This window comes from Lepidochelys kempii, chromosome 8 (assembly GCF_965140265.1).
Source record: "Lepidochelys kempii isolate rLepKem1 chromosome 8, rLepKem1.hap2, whole genome shotgun sequence".
Lineage (NCBI taxonomy): Eukaryota > Metazoa > Chordata > Testudines > Cheloniidae > Lepidochelys > Lepidochelys kempii.
This window is the reverse complement of record NC_133263.1, coordinates 5,077,649-5,102,192: the sequence shown is the minus strand read 5'-3', so window position 1 is coordinate 5,102,192 and position 24,544 is coordinate 5,077,649. Positions and strand designations below refer to the sequence as shown.

General features: G+C 47.8%; 1 protein-coding gene across 1 annotated transcript in view; it reads right to left on the bottom strand.

Moving 5' to 3' along the window:
- Positions 1-1,304: 1,304 nt before the first annotated feature.
- The window catches only part of LOC140915533 (LON peptidase N-terminal domain and RING finger protein 1-like), a 52,767-nt gene continuing 29,527 nt past the window's right edge, over positions 1,305-24,544 (bottom strand). Inside the window, exon 11 of the mRNA XM_073355289.1 lies at positions 1,305-1,464. Coding sequence (XP_073211390.1) covers positions 1,450-1,464 — 15 coding nt within the window. The 3' untranslated portion in view covers positions 1,305-1,449. The remainder of the gene's footprint in view (positions 1,465-24,544) is intronic.

Genomic DNA, 24,544 nt, shown 5'->3' with positions numbered 1-24,544 from the left:
AAATAAAGACATGTAGGATGAATTTTGGTTTTTGATTAATTATTTGTATTAAAGTAGCATCTAGGGGCCCCAGTCATGGATTGCAGCAGGATCATATTGTGCTAGGTATTGTACAACCACATAACAAAGAGATGATCCCTGCTCAAACGGAGTACAGTCTACCTTGTGGTATGACTTCCCCCCGCCCTTTTGTCTCATGAGTGTCAGGAGTAGGGCTATATTGTATGGGTGGTTAGACTGACAACCTACACCCATGAACACAGATTGAGACCATGCGATACATCAAGGAGAACCACAAAGGTTCTATATATCACCTGAGGATCTGGCCCTCAGAGTCAAAGATCTCAAATTATAGCAAAAACTGCAGCACTGACATGGACAGGTTAAGGGCCAAATTCAGTCCAGTGTAAGTGATCGCATCTGTAATTCTGCCTGAAGGGTGAAATCCTGGCCTCACTGAAGTCAAGAGGAGTTTTGTCCAAGACTCCAATGGGCCCCGAATTTCATCCTAAATGAATTCATTTAGATTAGAGCGTTCTGCATTCTTTCTGCTCCATTCCCTCTCTATATGTATGGGGCTCTCTGGTTTGGGGACGGGGTGCCTGCCTTCGAATTAAGCCACGCAGCTGCCGTGGCTGTTGCGTCAGCCCACTAATCTGTAGATATAAACTCTCTCTCCGTTAACTGGAAAGAGTTAAATGACCCCAAGAGCCCCATGCCTTTGCATGTAGGTGTGTATGAGAGAGAGGGCAGGGCAGGAGAATTAAAGGAAAAAACCAGTTCCAAGTGTTTCTATAATCTCTGAGAGTTGATTTGTATCCTGCTTACATTTAACTTTGCATGAGGAGTCGGGGAGTGTTTTGCAGAGAAGGGAAGGACCTTCTGATGGAATTAACACGTGCTGATTTTTCATCCTTGCTAACAATAAATTACTTGAAGAGAAAATCAGTGGGGACCAGCTACTGTCAGTTAACCAGTTTCAGAGTAACAGCCGTGTTAATCTGTATTTGCAAAAAGGAAAAGGAGTACTTGTGGCACCTTAGAGACTAACCAATTTATTTGAGCATAAGCTTTCGTGAGCAACAGCTCACTTCAAGTGAGCTGTTGCTCACGAAAGCTTATGCTCAAATAAATTGGTTAGTCTCTAAGGTGCCACAAGTACTCCTTTTCCTTTTTGCCAGTTAACCACGTACTTGAGGAAAATAATTGGAATGCACAGTTCAGTCATTTGTAGCAATACCCAGAATGTCCGTGCTTCCTGAGTTCTTATGCAGCAGGATCTGCCTCTCAACGACTTGGCATCCTTCAAAGGTTTTCTTCTGTTCTCTCTCTCTCTCTCTGGTGCTAATTGCTGTGTCTTTCCAGGAATGCTTGTTAAAATTTCAGGATGAAGGAGTCCCAGGAAGGCTGGCTGGACCCACGATTGTGTCTGTGACTTTTCAACTGTCATCATTTCCAGTGGCACTTTAAATAAAGGAGTTAGATTTAAGAAGAGTTGTTAGAATGGAGACAAAGCCCAGCTGATTATTGGAATCACTTAGTTGAAAGCTACCAGTTAATATACTTGGCTCTTATGCGGCACATCTCATCCATAGCTTTACAAAAGGAAGTTAAGTATCATTATCCTCACCTTACAGATGGGAAGTCTAGGCACAGAGACAAGGGATATGCCCAAGATCACGCAACAGGTCAGTTGCAGAATCAGGAATGGAACCCAGATCTCCTATGTATTTATTAATTATTGTTCTTATTATTTATTGTTTCTGTTGCTGGAATGCCTAGAAGCCCCAGTCAGGGACCAGAACCCCATGTGCTAGGCACTGTACAAACACAGAACAGAAAGACAGTCTCTGCCCCACAGACCTTACTGTCTAAGCATGAGACAAAAGACAACAGATGAACACCAACAGACAGACGGAGGAGCACAAGTACTGATCAGAATGACAGGCATTGGTCTCAGTATATGAGCTACCTAACTGGTGTCACTTGGCAAAGGAGAGTTTGCAGGAGCACAATGAGTTAGCTTTGCGTGATGGTTACAGGAAGTTCCTTGTAAGCAAGAGGGACAGAATGGGCGAAAGCAGGAAGATATTTGTTTGAAAATTCAACAAGTGGGCAATGAAGCCTACCTGAGATTCCACCTCCACTGGACACCACGACCATTCAGAATTTCACGGTGATAGAGGAGGCAAAGCTCAGATCATTCTGCCTCAAAAGCACAGGCTCCTATTACTCAAGCTACAAGAGAATCTCCATTAGGTGTTTGCAGTCTAGGGCCTAAGACACATAGCTGATAAATTCTTATAATCTGATACCAAGTCTATTGTTGCACCAGGTGGTGCCTGCTGTGGCGTGACTTTTGCTTGGAAAAATGTATACCGAAATAGAATGATAGAAATGCAGGGCAGGAAGGGACCTCAGGAAGTCACCTAGTCCATCCCCTCACCAAGGCAGGATTAAGTATACCTAGGTCATCCTTGATAGGTGACAGGTAACCTGTTCTTAAAAACCACCAATGAAGGGGAGAGGCAAAACAGAAAAAGCATGGGAGGAGAAGCAGAGAGACAAAGAAGCGATTGGCAGAGGCAGGGATAAAATTCAGATTTGCTGACTCTCAGTCCAGGGGCCCCTCCTGTGAAATGAGTTTCACTTTGTCTTCATGGACTACTTAGTAACTGCAGACACCAGTAAGTATTCTGTGGGGTCCTGACTTAAATTCGTCACCTGTGTCTGCGAAAATAAAAAGCAGCGATCACAAGAGAGAGCCTGAGATTTTGTGCGCGTGCACACCCACAAAGCTAACTTTTCCTTGGTTCTTTCCTACCCCTTTAGATAGTCAAGGACTCTGCTGTCTGCGGACGCTGACAGCCACTTTGTGCTGAGGCCAGTGCAGAAGTACAGAGAAGACACACATAGCATGCTCTCTCAGGGAGACTTTACTTTTGTTCTTCCTTTTTGGTTCTTTTAATCCTGGCTGGAAGGACATGATTGCCCCTTTGGGTATAGAGTAACAGGCTGCTACCTCTTTGTGTATTTGTGATGCATCCATCACCATGGCATCTAGGTACCATCTCGGTTCTTCATAATCCCAGAAATTGCTAAAGAAAAGAAAACCCTGCTTCAGATAAATTACGTAACTGATAGTGATGTAAATTAGGGAGCCCACTCCGACAGCGAAACAGAACGAAGAAACCTAGGATTTTCCTGCTAAAGGCTGCTGCCTCTGGAATGCACTCAGTTCAGAGATTAAATGACCACCAAAGCATTGGGGTCAGTGATGGGATGGAGGGAGAAGGACAGACTGAATGGAGGGACAGTCATTCTCATTCTCCTGCAGCTAGTGCCTTAAAGGAATGATCGCTGGGTTTAAATGCACCTGTAAGTATGTTCCTCATCTGTAATGAGCAGAGGCCCCTTCACAAAAGTTTGCTTTCACAAACCAATAGGGTATGGAGGAAGGGCAGGCGGCATATGTCCCTCCCATTCCAAAATGTCCACTCACCTCTTCCACACATTCCAGGCACCAAGTGCTGGACAGATGTGCTTGATTTCCTATGCTCCTTATGCCCCTGTGGTCACTATTGTGTTCCTATTAATCACCCACTTCACAAACCAGGCATCTGTCTTCTCTCCATCAGTGATTGTGCAAGCAGCCACATGAGGGATGGCTAAACAGTGGAGGGAGGAAAACGCCTCATGTCCCATCTATTTTCCTTGTCTGGCTGGATTGGCGCTATGCCTGTCATGTGGAAGTGTGCTTTAATAAACAGCTGGATTCCCAATGCCTGCTGCTAGCTCCAGAATCATGTTGCTTCTTGAGCCAAAAGAATCAGATTAGAAGTAGAATCATCCCTGGATCCCAGCCTCCCTGAACTGCAGAAAGGGGATGGGGCAGGAGACCAGAATCCAAACCCAGATCTGGAGTTGAATTTGTAATGGACCAAATCAGATCCTCAGAGTCAAACACTTTGAGGAGTTTGAAGCTGAGCTGTATTGAACTGGTGCCCGATTCTGAAATACCAGTAAGAGAAAAAGTCTACCCCAAGTGCCCGGGATGATCCTTAACAACATCAGTGCAGCCCCAAAGAGCCTTAAGAAAGCCCTACGTGGATCAAGGCGACAAAATCATGATAGTTCCAGCTGAGAATCTGGCTCCCCCTGAGTGAATCAGTTGAGTTTCACTGCAGGATCAATTGAAGATCCAGGCCAGCCCTGGAAAAGCCAAAGCAGTGATGCTAGCCTGCCTTTCCTCTGCAGTAGGCTCTATTCCACCCCTGTGCACAAAGCACAAAGACCTTGGAGGAAATGAAATGACAAGAAAGAGCTCGGCACTCCGTTGAATGAGGCACAGAGCAATGACAAAGCAGAGAGCGAAGAGATGCCCACAGAGGACTCTGACCTTTATGGGAAATGCTAAATCATTGTGGGTTTATTTGTTATTTAATATTCTTCATTGATTCATTTCTATCTCCCTGAAGGGCAGGAGGATTTGACTAAGAGCCAGCACGGTGCATGCCATTAAGGCTAAGGGTATGTCTGCAAATGAGCTGGGAGGTGCGATTCAGTTTCCTAGTGTGGTTTACTGGTCCCTAAAGCAACAGACGCACAGCACTGGCTACAGCAAGGAACATTACAAAATACCTCCCCCCAGTCTCTGCTGGTGCTCCTCGGTCCCCACCTGCACCACTTCCAGCCCTGGACCCTTCTCCCAGCTCTGCCAATGCACCTCAGTCTTGGCTTCCTGCTTTCCAGCCCTGGCTGGCAGTCTCTTGAGCAAAGGTGGCCAAACATACTCCAGTGTAGAGGTGAGTGAGCACTGCCAAAAAGTATGTGTGGATATTCCTTTAACTTCCATGGAACTCCATTGTGCTGCCATGTCTGGGCCTTTCTTTGTTTGCTCCCGCACAAACATTCGTGAGCATCAGGTTTTGTTCTCAGGATGCTGGGGGAATAGCTGTTCTTCATGGGAACATCCTTTTCTATGCACAAACGGTATGTGTTTGCAATGTTTTGTTCATCCAGTCATGGAGCAGAAATAATACCAGATGACTCGGGGACCAATCACACGCAAGGAATAACAAACGGTGAACAGCCAGAGACTGGTTTTGTCCTCGTGGTCACCTGTAAAGCCCCAGTGCTTTCACTGCAGTTGCACAGGCCTCAGGGATTGGAACTTAGTACATAATTCCGTTGTTGATGCAAAAGGAAGACCAGACTCCAGACCAGCCATTCTCATGTGCGCTGGCTCAGAAGGGCTAACAGGAGCAAAAAACAGGAACCACGTAGGTTTGTCAGCAGTTCTGAGTGTGAATATTTTCCAAAGGAGTCTAAGAGAAGTGGTGTTGACGCATTTCATATAACAGGGTGCATAAGTTATCCCCTATAACCATTTGCAGCCATGACTATTGCCATGTGACCGGGAATAAAGGCCAGGTTTTTCCCCCTGCGTTCCTGTACACCCGCCTGGTCTGTTGCATGTGCAAAGAACCCTTCAACCCAACCATGCACGGAGTCTTCCTCGTCCGCTCTTCAGACTCTGAGTAATATCTGTCCCTGCAAGGATACGCACTTCTGTGTGCCACACTGTACTACCAGGAGCAGAACTGGTGAGCAAAGAGGCATCCATTTTAGAGCCTGTTTCAGGGTGCAGCTCCTCAGAGACACTTTTAGCAGCAACAGAAATAATAATCAATAATAATCAATAGAAGGCTCATATCCCCAAAAGAGCAGCCATTATCCTGCATGGTTAATAATTGCTTGTTCTCCCGATGCTCTTTCCACAAAACTCTCACTCTCTTCTTTCTGCTGAGTCATAACAGCCGATCCCCCCTACTCCCAGTGTAGTTCTCAGTCTCATCACTGGTTTTAAGGCCTTCATTTCCTGGTCCCTGACGAACGCCTTTGGGAATCTCGCTTATGAATTTAATTTTTTCAAAAACTATTTTAATTACTCCCTAATGTTCCGAACGCGGGACCAGCACTCAGCGTCTCTTTGGCACTTCGCTTTGTCGCTCAAAGGTGCTGTAGGCAGCATTTGCTAAGTGACTGCTAGGGAATACCATCGCTACCCCTGGTGCGAGAAGACAGCACAACAGGAGATGAGGCTTCTCTGAGAAAAAGCCCTCAGAAGTAATCAAAGGCTTCATCCCATCCCATTTCAGGACTCTGTATAAGTGGGCAGTATCTTGCAATAATGCAGCTGAAAATGAGTGACTATTATTATTCTTTATTACAGTAGCATCTAAAGGCCTCGTGTGAGATCAGGGCCCATTTGTGCTAGGCTTTGGGCATCCATGTAGCAAGAGACCGTTCCAGCCCCAAAGAGATCACCACCTAAATAGACACATGGTGCACTGGGATTTGCTCAAAATTGTGGCAGAATTAAGACTGGAACTCAGACCCCTAGATTGCCAGCCCAAAGCCATAGCCACAAGGTCACACTGCCTAGCCCTAAGGCAGCATACTGTCTTGTGCCATGCAAGCCTCCTCTCTCTCCCTGTGATGCTCAGGGCCCACCTGCAGCATTTCCTCCTACTATTCCTGTGTAAAGACCAGCTGACTGTGTGGAAGCTTTGGCAGTATCTGTAAATAGACGCAAGGGAAAGACCAGCAGATTCTCTTTCTCCTTTGAGCTTCGGCTATTTATTTGAACCTCTCTCCCTAGTATATTAACCCCTTTGGCCATTTCCTCTCTCCACGCTAACATGGAACTCCCCTAAAGGCAGAGCTGGCTTGGGAATCCATAAAGCCTGCAGCCGTCCTCCCCATCCATGTCTATCAAGTTGCCGGTTGCAGGATAGTGATGCCAGGGCTAATCTCAGCTTTGATGGTCAAACCCGACAGTGTCTAGTCTTTCTTCTCTGGCAGACCACGTTGGTGTCAAGCAATTGCTGGGTCTGAATATCCGTTACTGATTTTTCAACAGGTCATAGGTTAGTCAGTCACCATCTTCACCTCGCCCACCCGGTTTGGTTCTGGGCCCCATGTTGTACTAACACAGAATAAAGAGATGGTCCCTGCCCCACATTGCTTACAATCTGGGTATGTAAGTGGCATGGTTCTCTTGATGGGTCTGTAAGCTAAAGCCTGAGTGTGACTTCTATTTGGGCTGGTAACCCAGCCACTTTGGAGTGGGAATGGCAGTTAAATCACTCAAGTGTGGCTAGCCCCCCAGTGCCTTCCCACAATTCCCCCCCGCCCCCGTGCCCAGAAGCGCAGACAAGTCCTCCCACAATTCACTGGGCAAGCATGAAAGAGCGGCTCATCTTACTGCAGTGTGAAGAACCAGGGGATATGCCCTAGAAGTCCTAGCAACACACATGGGAGAGCACTGCACCAGTCAGGACACAGTAACTTGGGTAAGGCTTGGCGGTGGAGGTGCTCACACCCGGGCTATGCTCACCCAAGGGCCCAGACATGGAGCCAATCACCCGAGTTAAGTCTGTTCTGAAGACCTACCCATAAACAAGGCAAACTCCTGTTCACTTGGCACCCGGGAGAGGTGAGAAAACTCAGCCCAGCTGAGCAGGGGAAGTCAGCACTTTTGGACATGCCGAGCTCCTGTCTGTAAGCAAATTTTAGGCTTTCTGTGAATCTGTTATTAGCAGGGAGAATGGAAAGCAATTCCCCCCTGTCCCTCGCCTCCAAAACAAATCACTCCTGGACATTCCCGGGTGCATTGCTTTCTGGTTTTCAGTGATTCCTTCCCCCATCATAAGCTTTTCTAAATAACCAGCGTTCTCAAGCGGCTGTTACACTTATCTCTTGTGCCTCTCGCCCCCTACCTCTTCTATACCTGCTATAATACTGTGTTCATTAACAGGAACCTTCAGTCTGCAAGGTTATGAAGCAGCTTCCCACTCTTATATAAGCTCTTATCAAGCATAAGGAGTAAAAAGCAGGAGGAGCTGGGAAACTGGAGAGTGTTTATTCTTTTTGTTTTAAGTGAAGTCGTTTTCCATTTTCAGGAGTTCATTTGATTAAGGAGGAATAATGATAACAGGAGATAATGTATAGATATTGAACTAGTAAGATGCTCCTTCAAAGCGATCTCAGAATATTTTTTTAAAAACTCATGGAAATATCCCTGCTAACTCCCTTATCTTTTTGGGTGCACCTGGGACTGTGAAAGATTTAAACTTGCAAATCCAAAGCTCGAACAGGGTAAATATTCTGGCTTCAATCAAACTGCCCTATAAAAAAAAATGACTCACTATATTTGGCCTTTGGATTTGTTGCACGTCTGTGGGAGGGAGGGCTTCATGGGAGCTTATGGATTTGTTTGGGAGCTGAAAAGCTTGCGCTTGCTTAGTAATCTTCATAGCAATGCGTTTAGGGGAGAGAAGCCCGTCTGCTGCTTTAAGTAGGGTTTGCTGCTGTTTCCTTCAATGCCCTCTTTAGTGGAGGCAGCACCGGCTCTGACTGTGGATCTGTATTTAAAGGGTCCCTGCTGGCACTGGAATGGTATGAAAGGGCTCCCGCCCGAGTCATTCGTGATACTCCGTGCCTGTGAAAATTGTCTTCAGGCACCGCTTTTTCCAGTGCAGTTCTTGCCTGCTTCCTCCTCTGTCTCCTCTCCCCATTGTCCTCCACTGACTGCCTTCTGCCCCCTCCTATGTTTGAGATAGCGGGCTTGGGGCATGCTCATTGCAGCCCTTTGCACTGAGGGTCCATGCTTCCAGGTGCCCAGCTCCCAACATTTAAGGCTGGGGTTTCCTTAAGAGCTCAGCTCCAATTTAGGCAGCTCACCGAGGGCCAGGTTTTCAAATGCTCAGCACTCAGCCCTTAGCTCAATGCCCAAGGAGCACTGGCCAGGCTAGCTCTTCTGAAAATCTGGCTACTTGCTTCAGTGCTTAGTTGGGTGGCCCTTGATGTGGGGCAACGGTGAATCAAGCCCTGTTTCTCCCACGTTGGTTATTTGAACACTACCATCCCTCACCCATGCTCCACAAGGATGCTTGCAATGGAAATTTTGGCTGCAGTCCCTTTGGCTCGAACCTCAGGCTACTTTTGGAAGAGTTAAAAAAAAACTATCTAGGGAGGGGTTGCCTTTTACTTTTATGCATAGATTTCTCCTCCTCCCCCCCTCCACCCTCCAACCCATCCCCCAAAAAAGCTATAACCAGCTTCTGCATTTAAAAAGCGGAAAGCCGGGTGATTCCAGAATTGGCCAGGAAATCACCCTTGTCATTTGCCCAATGCAGTCCCGGGAATCTGTTCCAAAGAAGCCCTGTAACGAGAAGAGTTCACCCAAGAGCTGAGGCCACGGGCCTGAGATGAGGTGCTTGGAGTGACTAACGTCAGCTGTGGAGCAGAGCCAGAGCCGGTGTAGACTGTCAAGGCTCCAGTAAAGCGCTATGATGGTTTACACCAGCTGAGGATCTGGCCCTGTGCCTCCCCGAGGTGAGGGGGAGGATCTGGGGTTGGCTCTCCTCTTGCTTGCACCAGTGTGATTCCATTGCCTTCAATGGAGTTGCTCCAAAATTACACCGGTGGGAGGTGGCAGAGAATTAGACCTGATAAGGTCGGAGTCATCTGGGGCAGGCTGCTTATCCCTCCCCTATTCTGCTGCTGGGGGCAAAGATACAGGCTTGGACAGCCCTAACTTGTAACTCCTACTGCCTTAGTCCCTAAGCAGCTTGTGGCAATGGGGAATAGCAGGGGTGCAAGACTGCCTGGGCTAGGCCTTCTAACCCCACTGTGCCCTTCCCTCCTCTGGCCCACCCCTGCTTTGCCCCAGTCCAGCCCTACAGCGCCCTCTGCAGCAGGGCAAGTGTGAAGGTGGCACACAGCTGAATGGGGGGTGTATTGTGTGTTGAGGGGGGATATACCAGAGAGCTGAAACACAAAGGGGACATTGCATGGGGGAGGGGGTGTCTGCAGCCCACCAGGGATGTCCCTCCCCCTCCCCCCCCCCCAGTTGACCAAGGTTTTCTGCTCATTCCACTCCAGGATTAAATCCAGCTCAGTGCCTGCAGGAGAAAGTCAGGAGTGTCAGACAATAGCCTCCCCAGCTGGAGATGGGGCTGGTGATCGAAGTCCCCCAAAGGCTCCTGGCCACACTCACTTTTTGCAAAGCATTCGGGCAGCTTTTGCCACACTGCCAATTTCTGCACACATTAGCAAAGTGAAACTCCATGCAGACAATAAATCATTCGGCTTCTGAAAGCTGCTCTCCCCAAGGAGCCTCTAGGGTGTCCTAAATGTCCTATCTGCAGACGGGCAGACTTCAGGGCCCTGAGACAACATTCCCGTCCTCATAGACCACAGTGGCAGAGGCCCAAACCATGTTGGCTGACCGTGAGATGACCCCTGAGCAAACATATCAGCCACTTGCTGTTAAAAATACACCACCCGAGGGCTCGGCCCGAACAATAAATGTAATGGGATGCACTTAACGCAGATAGACGCAAAGGGACTGTGCCAACTGTCCTTACTGAGGTTAGTGAGACTTTTGCCATTGGCTTCAGTGGGGACAGGACTGGGCCCACGGTACTGGAAGCAACCTTGTCTCCACTAAGAAAATGGCCTGTTGCTAATGAGAGCTGTAGACGAACCAGTGCTGAGCAGAGTTTAACTGCAGGCAAGGACAAGGGCAAACCACAATCAGCTCCATGTCAGAAACTGGGGTCAGACCTGTCCGCTGCACCTATTGTCAGCAATGGGTCATTTTCCTAGGCTGAGGGGTCAGGAAGCATCACGATAGCCACTGGATCCAAGTACCTTGACTTCTGCCATCGCAGTGGGACACGGGTCCTTTTGTAACCCTGATCCATGTGATATGACTGGAGCCAGGAGATGAAAACCAAGGCTGGGATTTTCAAAGTAGCTTGGGAGCTGGGTGTCCAACTCCCTTGGGCCATGTTTGAAAATGCCATGCAAGCTCTCCTGCATGTCAAATGGGATTCATGGGGTCTTTGTCTACACAGAGGACCATGCGCAGAGGACCATAAAGCATTCCCGGTACAGCCACAGTGTCAGTCATTCCCAGTGGAATGGCTCTCATGGTTTGATCATCAGTCTCACGACATTTGGTTTGTTTCTTACAGCTCCAGCTCCTGGAGTCCTGTGAATACATAGGGATTCCAGCTTTCATTTTTAAAAAAAGTAAGTTTCTAGCCCACATTGTTTCATAGATTCACAGATTCCAGGCCAGAAGGGACCATTTTGATCATCTAGTCTGACCTCCTGTACAGTACAGTACAGGCCAGAGGACAGCCCAGAATAATTCCCAGAGCAGATCTTTTAAAAAAAACAACCAACCTTGATTTCAAAATTGTCAGTGATGGAGACTCCACCACAACCCTGGGGAAATTGCTCCAGTGCTTAATCACTCTGACTGTTACGAATATATGCCTTATTATTGCTGAGAAAAGCTGGAACAAAAGTCATCCAAGTTCATCCTAATGGCCCAGAAACCTGAAGGCAAATAAAAAGAACCCTCCATGTATTGTTTTGTTTAGGGGGTTGGGGGGCTGACTCATGAGTTTTGAATGCGTGGGATTGGCAGTACAGTATCAATGGCGTGTTGGGGAGAATGGGTGTTCATATCTCGAAGGCATGGAGACCACAAGAGGGATAAAGCAGGTCCAGAACTGAATAGGAGAAACAGGTGTTCCTCTGCAGCTCAGAGAATGGAGAGAGAGACAGCGTCCACCTGCTGCCTTTCAGTAATGACACAATTTAGTTTCCGTTACTTTCTCCTTCTTCTTTTTAACATTGAGGTTTATGGCAGGCAACCTGCCCAGATGAACTTGAGTGTAACAGACATCTCCCTGTAGGTAGAAGCTGAACAGATCTATTCCTCCACCTTGTTAGCAATAATGAAGAAAGAGGAAGGTGGAAGAAATTCAGGGCAGCTACAGCATCAGGAAGATGATTACCAATATTATGAGAACGAGAGACCCCAGGAGCACACGAGAAACAATTGCAATTTCACAAAGTCCTTTATTAACAAATCCATTAAGGAGATAAACAGTCCCGCGAACACTGAAATACAACAGCAGATACAGAGAAAATACACAAGGTTTAACCCGCCGAGTGGCATCACTCCCATCTCCTGTGTGTCAGCTATTGTCTCCCTTATCATCTTCATTGTCGTCATCCTCACGAGTGCTTGACATTTTGGAGTCTCGCATGGCCTACAGGCCAGGTTATGCCTTTTGATAAGGTGTTACGCTGATGCCCCCTGGGGTTCATACATAATCATGAGGGTTTTAACCCCTATCTGTACTTCCACACCCCACTAACTTTGGGGTGCCCCATTTTTCACAGGCAGGGTGGGGAGGAGGCATGAAAATGCAGCTTCTTTTCCCATTGTCAGTGTTGCTGAAGGGGAAGCAATGGGTAATGAAGGATGCTGGGTGCATGTCACAGAGGGGAACGGACTCAGCGACGCAATGCAGAAGTACTTCACCAGATACCTTTCACCAGCTCCTCAGCTGCCTTTCCTTAGTTTTCCCTGCCCAGCGTTGAAAGGCATCACTTCGCCTATTGCCCCACAATGGTGCGTTGTTCCCGCAGAAAGGAACTGAAAATGATGATTGTTCAGAGAGCTCTTTTGCCGTCTAATTGTCACTGATTCCGGCATGTTCGCGTTCCCAGCCCTCCCGCAAAGGGAGGCGGTAAATCTAGGAAACATAATTAACTACCCCAAACATGCCGGCATAATTGAAAGAAATTAATCAAATTTATTTAGGCTTTTGTGCGCTGGCTTCTGTGGATCTCAATTTGTACAAGTCTCGCTCTCAAATTGATGGGGGAGAACAATTAAGGTAAACAGAGAGCAGCTTAGAGAGCTGTCCTTGCGAAAAGTCACATTTGATTTTAATAACATTATATTTATATAAGTCCCCCACTTTTAACGAGTTTCCCATCTTCTCGCCATTTAATCTTCTTGTAAATGTTTTGCTTCAGCTGAACGGTCTAATGAAATCATAAATCATCAGAAAGGGAGCTCTGTGGGAGAAGGAATGAACAGTTGATGGGTGCCTAATGGTATGTGAGCTGCGGGTTAGGGACTCAGAAAGAGGCTGCGTTAGACAATGGTTAGAGCAGAGTCCTGGCAATCGGCCCTCCTGGATTCTACTCCAGTTGATTTCCTGGGGCAAGTCACTAACCTCTTTGGGCTCCTCTTTACTACAAAATTAGCCGTAATTAACACTTAATTGCACTCACAAGTAGCCTCCCCCTTGTGGCACAGCCATGTGACAATTTGCAGGCAAGGGGCCTAGTTGCTCACTGAAGGAATAAACGGCCAGGAGCTGAGATAGGATTAGATATGTGGCTAAACGGTTAATGGTCTCCCTGTGCATGCAAGCAGCTCCACGTAAACTGCTGGGTTCCTCTTGCCTCGAAGAGGCTATGAAGAAAGGAAAGCTGGTATTTTATTGCAAGTAGTGTTCTAGCCTGCAGCTGTCCTAGCTGTGCCACTGCTGATGGGAAGCGAGCTGGTTCCTCTGCGGGTCACGCAGCTGCTTGGCCATCTTGCGCTTCGAAACCCTTGTCTGCAATTCATACGGAAACCCAGCTGGGTGCTTGGAGAATCTTCAGTGCAGACCAGCAAACCTCATTGCTCAGTATTGGTAAAGTCCCTGGCAGCAGAAACCTGAGTCCAAGTTTTCATTGTATTGGCACGCTCTTTGACCCAAGCAGTTAGGTAGTATTTGGTGCCTTGCACGTTGTTTCTGTTAGGGGAAGAAATTGATGATGGAAACAGGTATTTCTTTGATGAAATCCTTTCTCTACAAAGAATGTTCACAAAGTTCTGTTTCCCTGAACATCGTATGAATCAAACAGGAAACCGTTTCCTTGGTCAATCCTCCAAGCCTCTTTTTCCAGCCAGCACTATGCCCAAAAAGCTTTCTCTCTCTTAGCTTTCTCTCAGGGTGTCACTACAAGTGCTTGTCTGGCTGCCTTTGGCTTTCTGCTTGCCTTCTCTGGCTGCCTCTCCTGTGTGTTTGGCTGCCTCTCCTCATACATACAGTTCCTCCAAAACAATACACAACCCTCTGCATTTGCATTCAGTCCCCAGTGAAACCCCTCTGCCCACATAGCTCAGTTTCTGACTGGCCTTGCATGCGTTTTGGGTGGTGACTCTCATTGTTTCAGCTATCCCACTCCTAAAGGAGTTTAACTATGTCTTACTTTTATTGAGAATGAAGGGTGGTGATTACAACTACCCCCTTCAACAAGGTTTCACCCAACCCCCAGAATAACAATACTGTCAGCTATTGCACTGTGCTATTGTTTAGTGGTGTAAAGACTTCAGTGAGCAGAGAATCCTCCAGCAAGTGACCCGTGCCCTATGCTACAGAGGAAGGTGAAAAACCTTCAGGGCCTCTTCCAATCTGCCCTGGAGGAAAATTCCTTCCCGACCCCAACTATGGCAATCAGCTAAACCCTGAGCATATGGGCAAGATTCACCAGCCAGATACCCAGGAAAGACTTCTCTGTAGTAACTCAGATCCCACCCCATCTAAGTTTTGCTTTGTCCAAGGGAGCCATGACCATTCAAGTTACGGGACCAGACCCTCAGCTGGTGTAAATGCATGGAGATTGACACCAATTGTGGAGTTGGGCCATGAGTTCTCAGTTACCAGCCCGGATAGAAATGAGAGCTATAGAACTATCCAATCCTGGGCCCTAAGGTCATGTCATTCTGCTGTCTGTCTTGCCTCTATGCACCACTTATCTCAGTCAAAACCTGATGTAAGCAGACATAGCGGTCATGGTTCCCACGTACTGCTGCATCTGGGTGCAGAAGCACTCGAGCATCATGAGAACAATGAGACCGATCTGTAAAGCCGTCCCGCTGCACACCCCTTCTCGTCCGTTTTGTTCTCGGCACCCTCTGACGAGCCACGTGTCTCTGCAAAGGGACGACTAGTAGTACAGCAGCTTCGGCTCGTTGGCATTTCTTTGATCCTGAGGCTGGCTTGTTATTGTGTAGGTGCCTTGGGCTGCAGCTTCTGTCATTGGAAGGCCCCATGATGCAAGAGAGGAGTGTGAACTAGTTGAGAGGACCAGAAACTCCGCTCTGATACATCCTACTCCCTTAGATCAGTCACTGGCAGCCAGGGGTCCTGGCACTGAAGGTGCTGGGGGTGTGGCAACACCCCTTGGCTTGAAGTGGTTTCCATCATCTACAAGGTTCACAGTTTTGTTCAATGGCTCTTAGCACCTCCCACTATGAAACCTGTTCCAATACCAAAGCTGGCAGCTCCCTGATAGGCTTCAAATCAGTTATTATTGCTATTTATTATTTGTATTGCCATAGCACCCAAAGGACCCAGTCATCTGGGTCCCTCTGTGTGAGGTGCTGTCCATACACCCGCACCAAGTAGCTTAGTCAGACCTTCATTCTTCATGCATGTCACTCAGGGCGTTCATTCCTTTCTGTGCTCTCGGGGCTCTGATATCGTGCCTATCTGAGGGTTCCCAGCCTGGCATCTTGTAGAACCGCTTCCCTGCCCCAGGACATGAGAAAACAGGAGGAAATGGGATGATCCCTGCACCCCTGCTGAGAAAAATCACCTGATCAGGAGCCTCTTCCTGCCCTCTCCAACTCCCCGTGTTTTTGCTGTCACCTCAGAAGCCCCTAGCTGTTCCCTTTCCATCTGAAATGCCCAACTGAGGTAATTCATTGGTGTGTAAGCACAGGGAGGAGAAGGAGGCTGCTCTGTAATTATAGATAAGCAGCCGAGCGTGCCATGCTATTAACGGCTGCCTGGCTCTAATATGGGGAGGGAATGAGAGGCTGGGTTTTTTTAATGCCTCTTACAGGCACTTCTCAGGCCTGTGTTTTCGGGTTTTTTTACATCAGCCTTTCTCCAGTCTGTGGTGACCTCAGCGACCAGGGGAGCACTTTGTGCAAGAAGTTGTGGGAAGCTGAAGCAGAAGAGCAAAGTGGCAGCCCGCAAGCTCAGTCTTTCACGTTCCCTCTGCCCAGGGCTTTCGCCCAGCGAGCTGCTGCCCCTTTCTCACATGAAGGAAAGCGCCCCAACTGGAGAGCTGGCACAGAGACGTGGGCCTCTGATGACAGAGGCAGTGGCTCGAGTCTGAAAGGAGGGCTACGTACGGACACCTCCTCATGCAAACTGGAGCACTGAGGCCATGCAAACAATGGCATCACGTCACTCTGGCCAGAAAGCACTCCCAGCGAACGTGGGAACTGGGCCGAGACTTGGTCTGCTGCAGTGAGCCCGCTGCATGGAATTGCCCTCATGCCTGGAGTCTCACGTGTATGCTTTAAATACAAAACAGCAAGTGCCATAGAACACTATGTGGAATGAGCCAAATTCTGCTCTCTCGGCCACCCAGGGGTAGCCCCAACTGGCCTCAGTGGTGTAACCTTCTGAGATTGTTTGTTTGCTTTCCACCATCTTCATGGCTCTGCTGCAAATAGGCTCCTCCTTTCTTCAGCCCTCTTCGGCCAATACAAGACTTTCATTTTGGTCCTGTGACGTAGGCAGCTGGTGGGGTGTGCCCAGTGCAGTGCTTTGGTACCTCCACGCTGGGCAAGCCAGAAAGCCGACTGAAAGAAAGAAGCTAGAGACGAAGAATGATCTTATGGTGAAGACACTGAGAACCAGGAGATGTCGGTTCACATCTTGGCGCGGGCACAGGCTGATTGTGAGACCTAGGGGAAGTCATGTGAAGCCAGATTTTGAAAGGTTTTTTTGAAAGATTTTTGGGCTGTATAAGTAGGATCATTGCTAGCAGATCAAGGGATGTGATTGTTCCCCTCTATTCGGCATTGGTGAGGCCTCATCTGGAGTACTGTGTCCAGTTTGGGCCCCACACGACAAGAAGGATGTGGAAAAATTGAAAAGAGTCCAGCGGAGGGCCACAAAAATGATTAGGGGGCTGGGGCACATGACTTATGAGGAGAGGCTGAGGGAACTAGGATTATTTAGTCTGTGGAAGAGAAGAATGAGGGGGGGGATTTGATAGCTGCTTTCAACTACCTGAACGCAGGATTTCAAAGAGGATGGATCTAGACTGTTCTCAGTGGTAGCAGATGACAGAATATGGAGTAATGATCTCAAGTTGCAGTGGTGGAGGTTTAGATTGGATATAAGGAAAAACTTTTTCACTAGGAGGGTCGTGAAGCACCGGAATGGGTTACCTAGGGAGATGGTGGAATCTCCTTCCTTAGAGGTTTTTAAGGTTGGGCTTGACAAAGCCCTGGCTGGGATGATTAAGTTGGGGATTGGTCCTGCTTTGAGCAGCGGGTTGGACTAGATGACCTCCTGAGGTGCCTTCCAACCCTGATATTCTATGATTCTAAGGTATTTAGGCAGCTAAATAAACAGACAGGAACCTGGTGGGGTTTTCAAAAGCGCCTAACTCCCACAGACATCAACAGGGTGTGATGCACAAGGGGTGACTTGTGGCTTAAAAGAACTTAGTCCGGCTCCTGCTGGCTTGGCCAAGGTGAACATCTGGGAACCACCTGACATGGCAGCTGCCTATGGACGAACTGGTGCCTGTTTTAATATGTAGGAAGCCCCCCCCCCCCGGAGGAGGAGGTCTGCACTGCAAAGGACACTAGAAGTGCAGGCTCAGAAGCATACGTCATTTTCAGAAAAGGGAGGTTTCGTCAGTGGCTGGTGGGGATCTAGGCTGACATGCCACAGGCAGATTCCTGCACCCGCTCTCTCTAACACACATCTTCATTGACATTAGCATCAGAATAAAGCCAGAGCTGTTACCGCTGCCCTGGGATGACTGGTGTGTCCGTCAGCAGAGTTACTCCCCATTTACACTGAGTGTAAGTGAGGTGAATCAGGATCAGGGAGTGAGCCCTGTTGCACCCAGGCAGTGCCAGCATTTTAATACCCCGGGACAAAAGGGAGCCGTTTTTTCTCTCTGGCACTGGCAGACAGTAGCCCTGGGAAGGAGGGGCGGGGAGTGTTGCCCTCAAGGACAAGGCCACTGTGTTACAATATTGTGTGGCCGTATTGCCAGGACATCACAGAGCAAATGTTAGCTGTTGACCTGTGACCTCAGGGTGCTGTGGGTGTCCAGGAATCCCACCTCACTCCATCAGCCCTGGACCATCCTGGCATCACTCCCAGGAGACGGCATTGCTGGACATGCCCTAAGGAGCGGGAAGATCCCTTCAGCTTGGAATCCCTCATAATACTAAGCAAGGACCCGAGGCTGTAACCACTCATACGGCCAGACCCAGTGAAGGCCAGGAGCACTCAGGCAAATGGTCCCATTGAGTGAAGCCTGCGCACATCCATAAGGGCCTGCAAGGTCAGGCTCTGACCAGCGAAGGGCCCCCAGCACATTTCAGCCACACTCGCTAGATAGATGTGTGTGAGCTCTGGGACATAGCCAGACTGTGCTGACTTCAGAGCTCCCGCTGCATACGTCTCCATGGCCCAGATTTCAAACTGCCACGCCGCAGAGCTTCATGCAACCCGCGAGGCAGCCGCTGCCATACTCAGGGTGCCTCCGCTGAGCTCTGTGTTTGCTTCTTGGGGGTTCCTTCCTGAAATGTTAAGGCAGTGGCAGAGATAAAGCAAGCCTTAATAAAACCCAATCGAAGCTGGAGGAGGGATGCCTTACTGCGGGACTCCCAGGACCCCAGCCCCAGAGGACAGAGAGCCCCTTCACTTCACTGCCTGGGCTGCGTCGTGATGCGGGATGCTCCGGCTGGACTGCAGCACCAAGGCCCCCCGGACGCAGACCTGTGAGTGGTCCTGGGCAGGAAAAGGCCGTGACTCACTGAGTGCTTCAGTACAGTCCGCTTGGAGGAAATAATGGGAACCATTTCTCCAGAGGGTGCTGGCCGCTTCCATTTAAACTGTTCCAGCAGGGGCTTACGTGGCTTGGGTCTGAGTCTATTCCAGGGGTGGGCCTGCTTGAAAGTGAAGACACATCCAGTTGATGTTATTTCTTCAAGCATCCGCCTCTTGCTTACATAAGGTATTTCAGAGCACTGGAGGCCAAGCTAAATCTCACCACAGAGGGACAAGAGTGGTACGCTCAGTCTTGAGTTATACTCATTTTTTTCCCTCTGGTACATAGGAAACTAGGTGGTAGTTTGTTTTTGTTTTTCCCCTCTGGTTGCCTCTGTTAACCTTAAAATGCAATCTGGTTCACTTGAGGCAAAAGCTTGTCTTTAAAGAGCTGCGGACCTTAACTTGAACCATTATCTGTTTATTTTTCTCTCTCTCAAGAACTGGCCAGTCCAATTAGTTGGGAGCCAAGCCAAATGCTAACGAAACACAAGGCCCAGCCAGACACCCGCTGTATTAATTACTCGCCTGCTTCGCTTAGTTTTCGCCCAGCCTCTAGACTGGGGAAGCTGCTATTGAGGTTTCTTCGTGAAAGCAGCTGATGGAATAGAGATAAAAGTCCCAGTTTAGGTGAGATGGAGAAATCCAGTTTGGTGTTTTTCTAATCTCTTTATTATTCCAGAGTGAGCAAGAGACCTCTACCGGCCTGGCCGCTCATAGCAATAGTGTTGTACCGACAAATTGCCACACGGTGGGAGTGTTCCAGAGTTTTGTCTGCAAGGGTGTTGCAATTCACATGCGGTCTGGCAGTAAGGCGATGCAGTGGGGGACTTTTATCAGATGTAAAACGCAGGCTGAAGAAGGAACATCTCCAACCAAGATTAGAGGAGGAAAGGAATTGGGTGCAGTGCTGGAGGCAGGCAAAAGGACTCAGGATATGGGTTCTAATCAGCGCTGCCCCTGGCCTGCTGGGCAATGTAGGGCACTTCTGTGCCTCAGTTTCCCCATCTCTGAAATGGGGAGACTGACACTGACCTCCTTTGTGAAGCTCTTTGAGATCTACTGAAGAAAAGTGCTACCTAGGAGCTAGGGATTATTAGGACTATTTGTTTTGAGGATTAAAGGGGAGCCTAAAATCACTACAAGGAAAAGACTTAGAAGGAAACATAGGGAAAGGAAAAAGGCTGGAGAAATTGGGAGTAAGGCAGGAGAAGAGGCCCAGAGTGCCAATCCTCACCACACTAATTAATCTTATTTGGATTATAAACTCTTTGGGTGAGGGACCATCTCTGTGTTCTCTGTTTATACAGTGCCTGGCACAATGGGGTCCTAAGCAGGGACCAGGGCTCCCGAACACATTAAAAATTATAACATGGCTGAGCTGAGTCACTGCCACTCAACCAACGTGGAAAGTGAAGGGTGTCCAGATCTGCACTGTCAGCTCGTTGGGGCAGGGAGCTTGTCTTTCCTGAAAAGAGCCTGGGACACACATAGCGGCCGGCACAGAGCTGTGGGGCAAAATGGCTGGTGCTGCCCATGGCCCCTGTAGGCCTTCCGCTAATGTGTGGGGAGCACATTGAACTGGGATGGATCACATGGCTGTGCCCTCTTTCTCTTTCAAACCCACCTCCCCAATGACCACACCTCCAAGTCCTTGGTGCTGCAGTGGGTGCCCCACGCCCATCCATGGCTCCTGGTACAGGGGGGCGAGCAGGGCTGGATTCCCAATAGGCAGACTAAGTACATGCTTAGGGCACCAGCAAAGCAGGGGGCACCAAAAAAAATGAGATTTTTTTTAAAAAATTTTGATTTATTTAAAAAAGCATCGAAGTAGTCATCATGGGAAAAATCGGAACTTTGTTAGACTTCCTTACACTTCACTACACACTCGGAGGCTGACGCTTCTTCTACTGGTGAAACAAACACCATTCCAGAACATGTGGATGTGTCAGAGACTGTAACTGATCATCCTATTCCTGGTGGTAAACCAGACATTGTTCTAGAAGGTGTGGATGTGTCAGAGACTGAACCTACTCATGCTGTAAATAATAGGAGAAAAGATCCTGGTGTGTGGGTTGATTTCAGTACCGATGATGTAACTTACTGGATAGATCATGGACCAAATGACTGTCAGCACGACACTGGGCCACTTGAGAAACCACGTCAGACTTTTACCAATGGAAAACAAACAAGATATTGTCCACAAAAAATATTTTTCGGCATGAAAGCGAATGGTGAGAAATACACTTGAGAATGGTTACTGTATTCACCATCAACAAAGTCTGTGTACTGTTTTGTTTGCAAACTTTTTGCGTATAAACCTTCAACATCCCGGGTTTGCTGCAGATGGATTTAATGACTGGCGGAATACTGTTTTAATTGACCAACATGAAAATAGCACTACTCCCAGAGACTCAATGTTGACATATTTAAATCGAAGACAGGGCTTTGGATTGGCACAAAAATTAGAAGAACAAATTAAAGGGGAGCGTGAATACGGACAAAATGGCTTGCAGCGTGTTATAGCTGATGTTCAAACATTAGCTGAACATGGTCTGCCTTTCCGGGGATCAAAGGACACATTTGGATCATTGCAGAATGGAAATTTCTTGGAATTGTTGGAGCTTGTGGCTCAGTTTGACCCATTTTTAGCAGGCCAGATCTCAAAATATGGGAATGCTGGCAAAGGTAACCCATCATACTTATCCAAGACAATATGTGATGAACTCATTGGTCTAATGAGTGACAAAGTTCGTTCAGCTATTGTGGATGAAATAAGTACTGCTGGGTACTTCAGTTTGTCTGTCGACTCTACACCTGATCTTTCACCTATTGATCAATTGAGTAGTGTACTAAGATGTGTCTCCCCTACAGATGGAAAACCAGTTGAACGATTTATAACATTCCTCAATTTGAAAAGCCACACTGGTGATGAAATGGCAAATCAAGTATTGCCTTATCTGTGCCAAGTTTGCAAAATAGATTTCTTAAAGTGCAGAGGTCAGTCTAATGCCAAAGCTGCCAACACGTCAGGGCGTTATCAAGGAATGCAGAAGAAGCTTTTAGAACAGAACAAATGCACCATACTCATACCATGTGCTGCTCTCTCTCAATCTTGCTGGCCGCGGTGCTGTTGATCATTGTCCAGTGGCAGTAAGTTTTTTCTCAACAGTCCGGTTACTTTATACATTTTCTCTGCCTCAACACACCGATGGGCAGTCCTTAAAACATACTTGGGCAATGATTGTGTGTTGAAATCTCTTTCTAATACTCGCTGGGAGGCACGCGCAGTGGCAACAAGTGCAATTCTGGAGTCCTACTCAAAGATTGTGGATGCATTAGAAAGTACAGCTGAAGACCAAGAGGCAGAAAACATTGCAAACAAGATGCAAGAACTAGAGTTTGTATTCACGTTGACCACGTGGAATGAAATTTTACAACACTTTGACCACACAAGTCAAGCTCTCCCAGAGAAAGAATTGGATTTGAAAACGTGTGCAGACCTCTGTCAATCATTAGCAGACCAATTATACACTTTGAGGAATGATGTCGAAAGATTTGAAGACATATCAAGATATCTTGCCTGATACTAACTAAAAAGAAGCCCAGTCCTGCAAGCGAATCAGGAAAAAACAAGCAAATGATAGCAGTGTATCAGAAACAGCATTGAATCCTAGAGACAAATTTCTCGTATCTACTTACTACGCTATAATTGATACACGTGAATTTCAGATGAAGAGGAGAGATGAAGTGTACAATGAAGTATCAAGTAGATTTTCTTTTCTAAATGATATGGACTTATCTGATGAACTATATTCACAAGGTTCCCAAAAGCTCGTTGACTCAGACCCTGTTGACTTGAACATGAATCTCTGTGGAGAAGTACGGCAGTTCCACTGTTATATGCACGCAACGTTTAATGAAACAGGAAAAATGAAATTCAGTCACATTCATCTTCATGACACAATACTGAAAGAGGGACTACAAAGTGTATTTCCAAATGTAGAGATCACACGACGTGTTTTTCTACCATTGATGATTACTAACTGCTCTGCAGAACGCTCTTTTTCTCAGCTGAAAAGAATAAAAAACCCTCAGAGAACAACAGTGTGTCAGGACAGACTTGATTCACTTTCCCTATTGTGTATGGAAGCGGACATGCTTCGTTGAGTCAGCTTCGATGAGCTTATCCAGAATTTTGCAATCAGAAAATCTAGAAAGAAGCTATTTTCATTTCAGCATACATGTAAGTTTTGTGTCATTTCAAAAAATAAAATTTTATTTTATGGTATAGTATTGTTTTTATTTGAGTTACATATGGGGGGGCACCATAATCTTTTCAGTGCTTAGGGCCTCTAAAGGTCTTAATCTGGCCCTGGGGGCCAACATAGCCACTGCTATCTTTAGTGAAGCATAGACAGCATGGGGAGGTTGGCATGTGAGTTACCCCTTTCCTCACTGCAGTCTCTGCCTAGGTATGTGTACCCGCCCCAACACCACCACATCTGAGCCCCATGCACCAGATGGGCTGATCGGTGCAGGGACAGACTTACCTTCAAGTCAGATTAGAGCGCGGTAACCTGGCTCCGTGTTGTTACTGCCCCCCCATTGCCTTCCCAACCATACCGGCTTCGTTGGCTGACAAAAACAATTGCTCAGTACTACACCCCTGGCAGGAACGGGGAGATTCATTTCCGGATCACATAAGAAATTGAGCCAGCAAGGACGATTAATGACATGTAAAGAGCTGACGTGTGTGTGTCTGTTGTGTAAACATATCAACATGCATATCTATACACCCAAATATATTGAACTGCATATATAGTGATGAGTACATGCATAGACATATGGGGGACTCCTTCATGCTTACTGTGACTGTACCATTGATTTGGGGGCTGGGGGGCACTGATGTTTTAGGGGGACAGGGTGCAGAAAATAGGGTGACCAGATGTCCTGATTTTATAGGGACAGTCTCAATATTTGGGGCTATTACCCCCCAGCCCTGTCCCGATTTTTCACCCTTGCTGTCTGGTCACCCTAAGAAGGAAAGGAACAGGCATACACTCCAGTGACCTAGTGTATCACTTCTTTTCTCTCCCACCCTTCCCTTTGGCCTGTCTTCAGCTCCCTCGTGCCACCTAGTGGAAACAAGGCAGCACTGTAGGGAAACAGGAACTCTGAAACTTGTATCAGGTTTGCTGACACTCACGGTTTCAGTGCTGTTTTTGAGGGGAAACCTGGCAGAACATGGTGGAATGTACAGCCACTCATGCCAACAAGGACTGGCTGCAGCTGGGGAAGTGGTGCATGAAACTACAAGCACCCCCTATCTACCTTCCCAATGCAGGAGTGAGACTTGAACTCAGGCCCTGCTCCAAAAGATGGAGTCCCCACCCACTTGTGCTAAAGGAAAATCCCCATCATCGCGCACCAGGGCACAGATCCTCTTTGTAGGTTGCAGCCCCTAGAGGGCGGCAGAGTCGCAGGCCGTGAGCAAGTCAGACATTCCACCCCATAGGGGGCAGAGGGACAGACACGCTGCTGTACAGAGAAGCGAACTTGCAAAATCTTTAATATTATTGTGAATCATCCGTCGCTGAGTCTCCATCCTCCCTCAATAGACTGAGGGAGAAGGGGTGGCTGGGCACACTTGTGCTACCTCAGCCTCAGGACTGACTGTGGTTAGATTTTCGCAGCGGGTGGAGTATCCAAGGCACAGCGTCCTTGTGCGGGAAGAGAACTTCCCCATCGGTTGCCTTTGCCTCATCCTGTGGCTGCCCCTTTCCACGGCA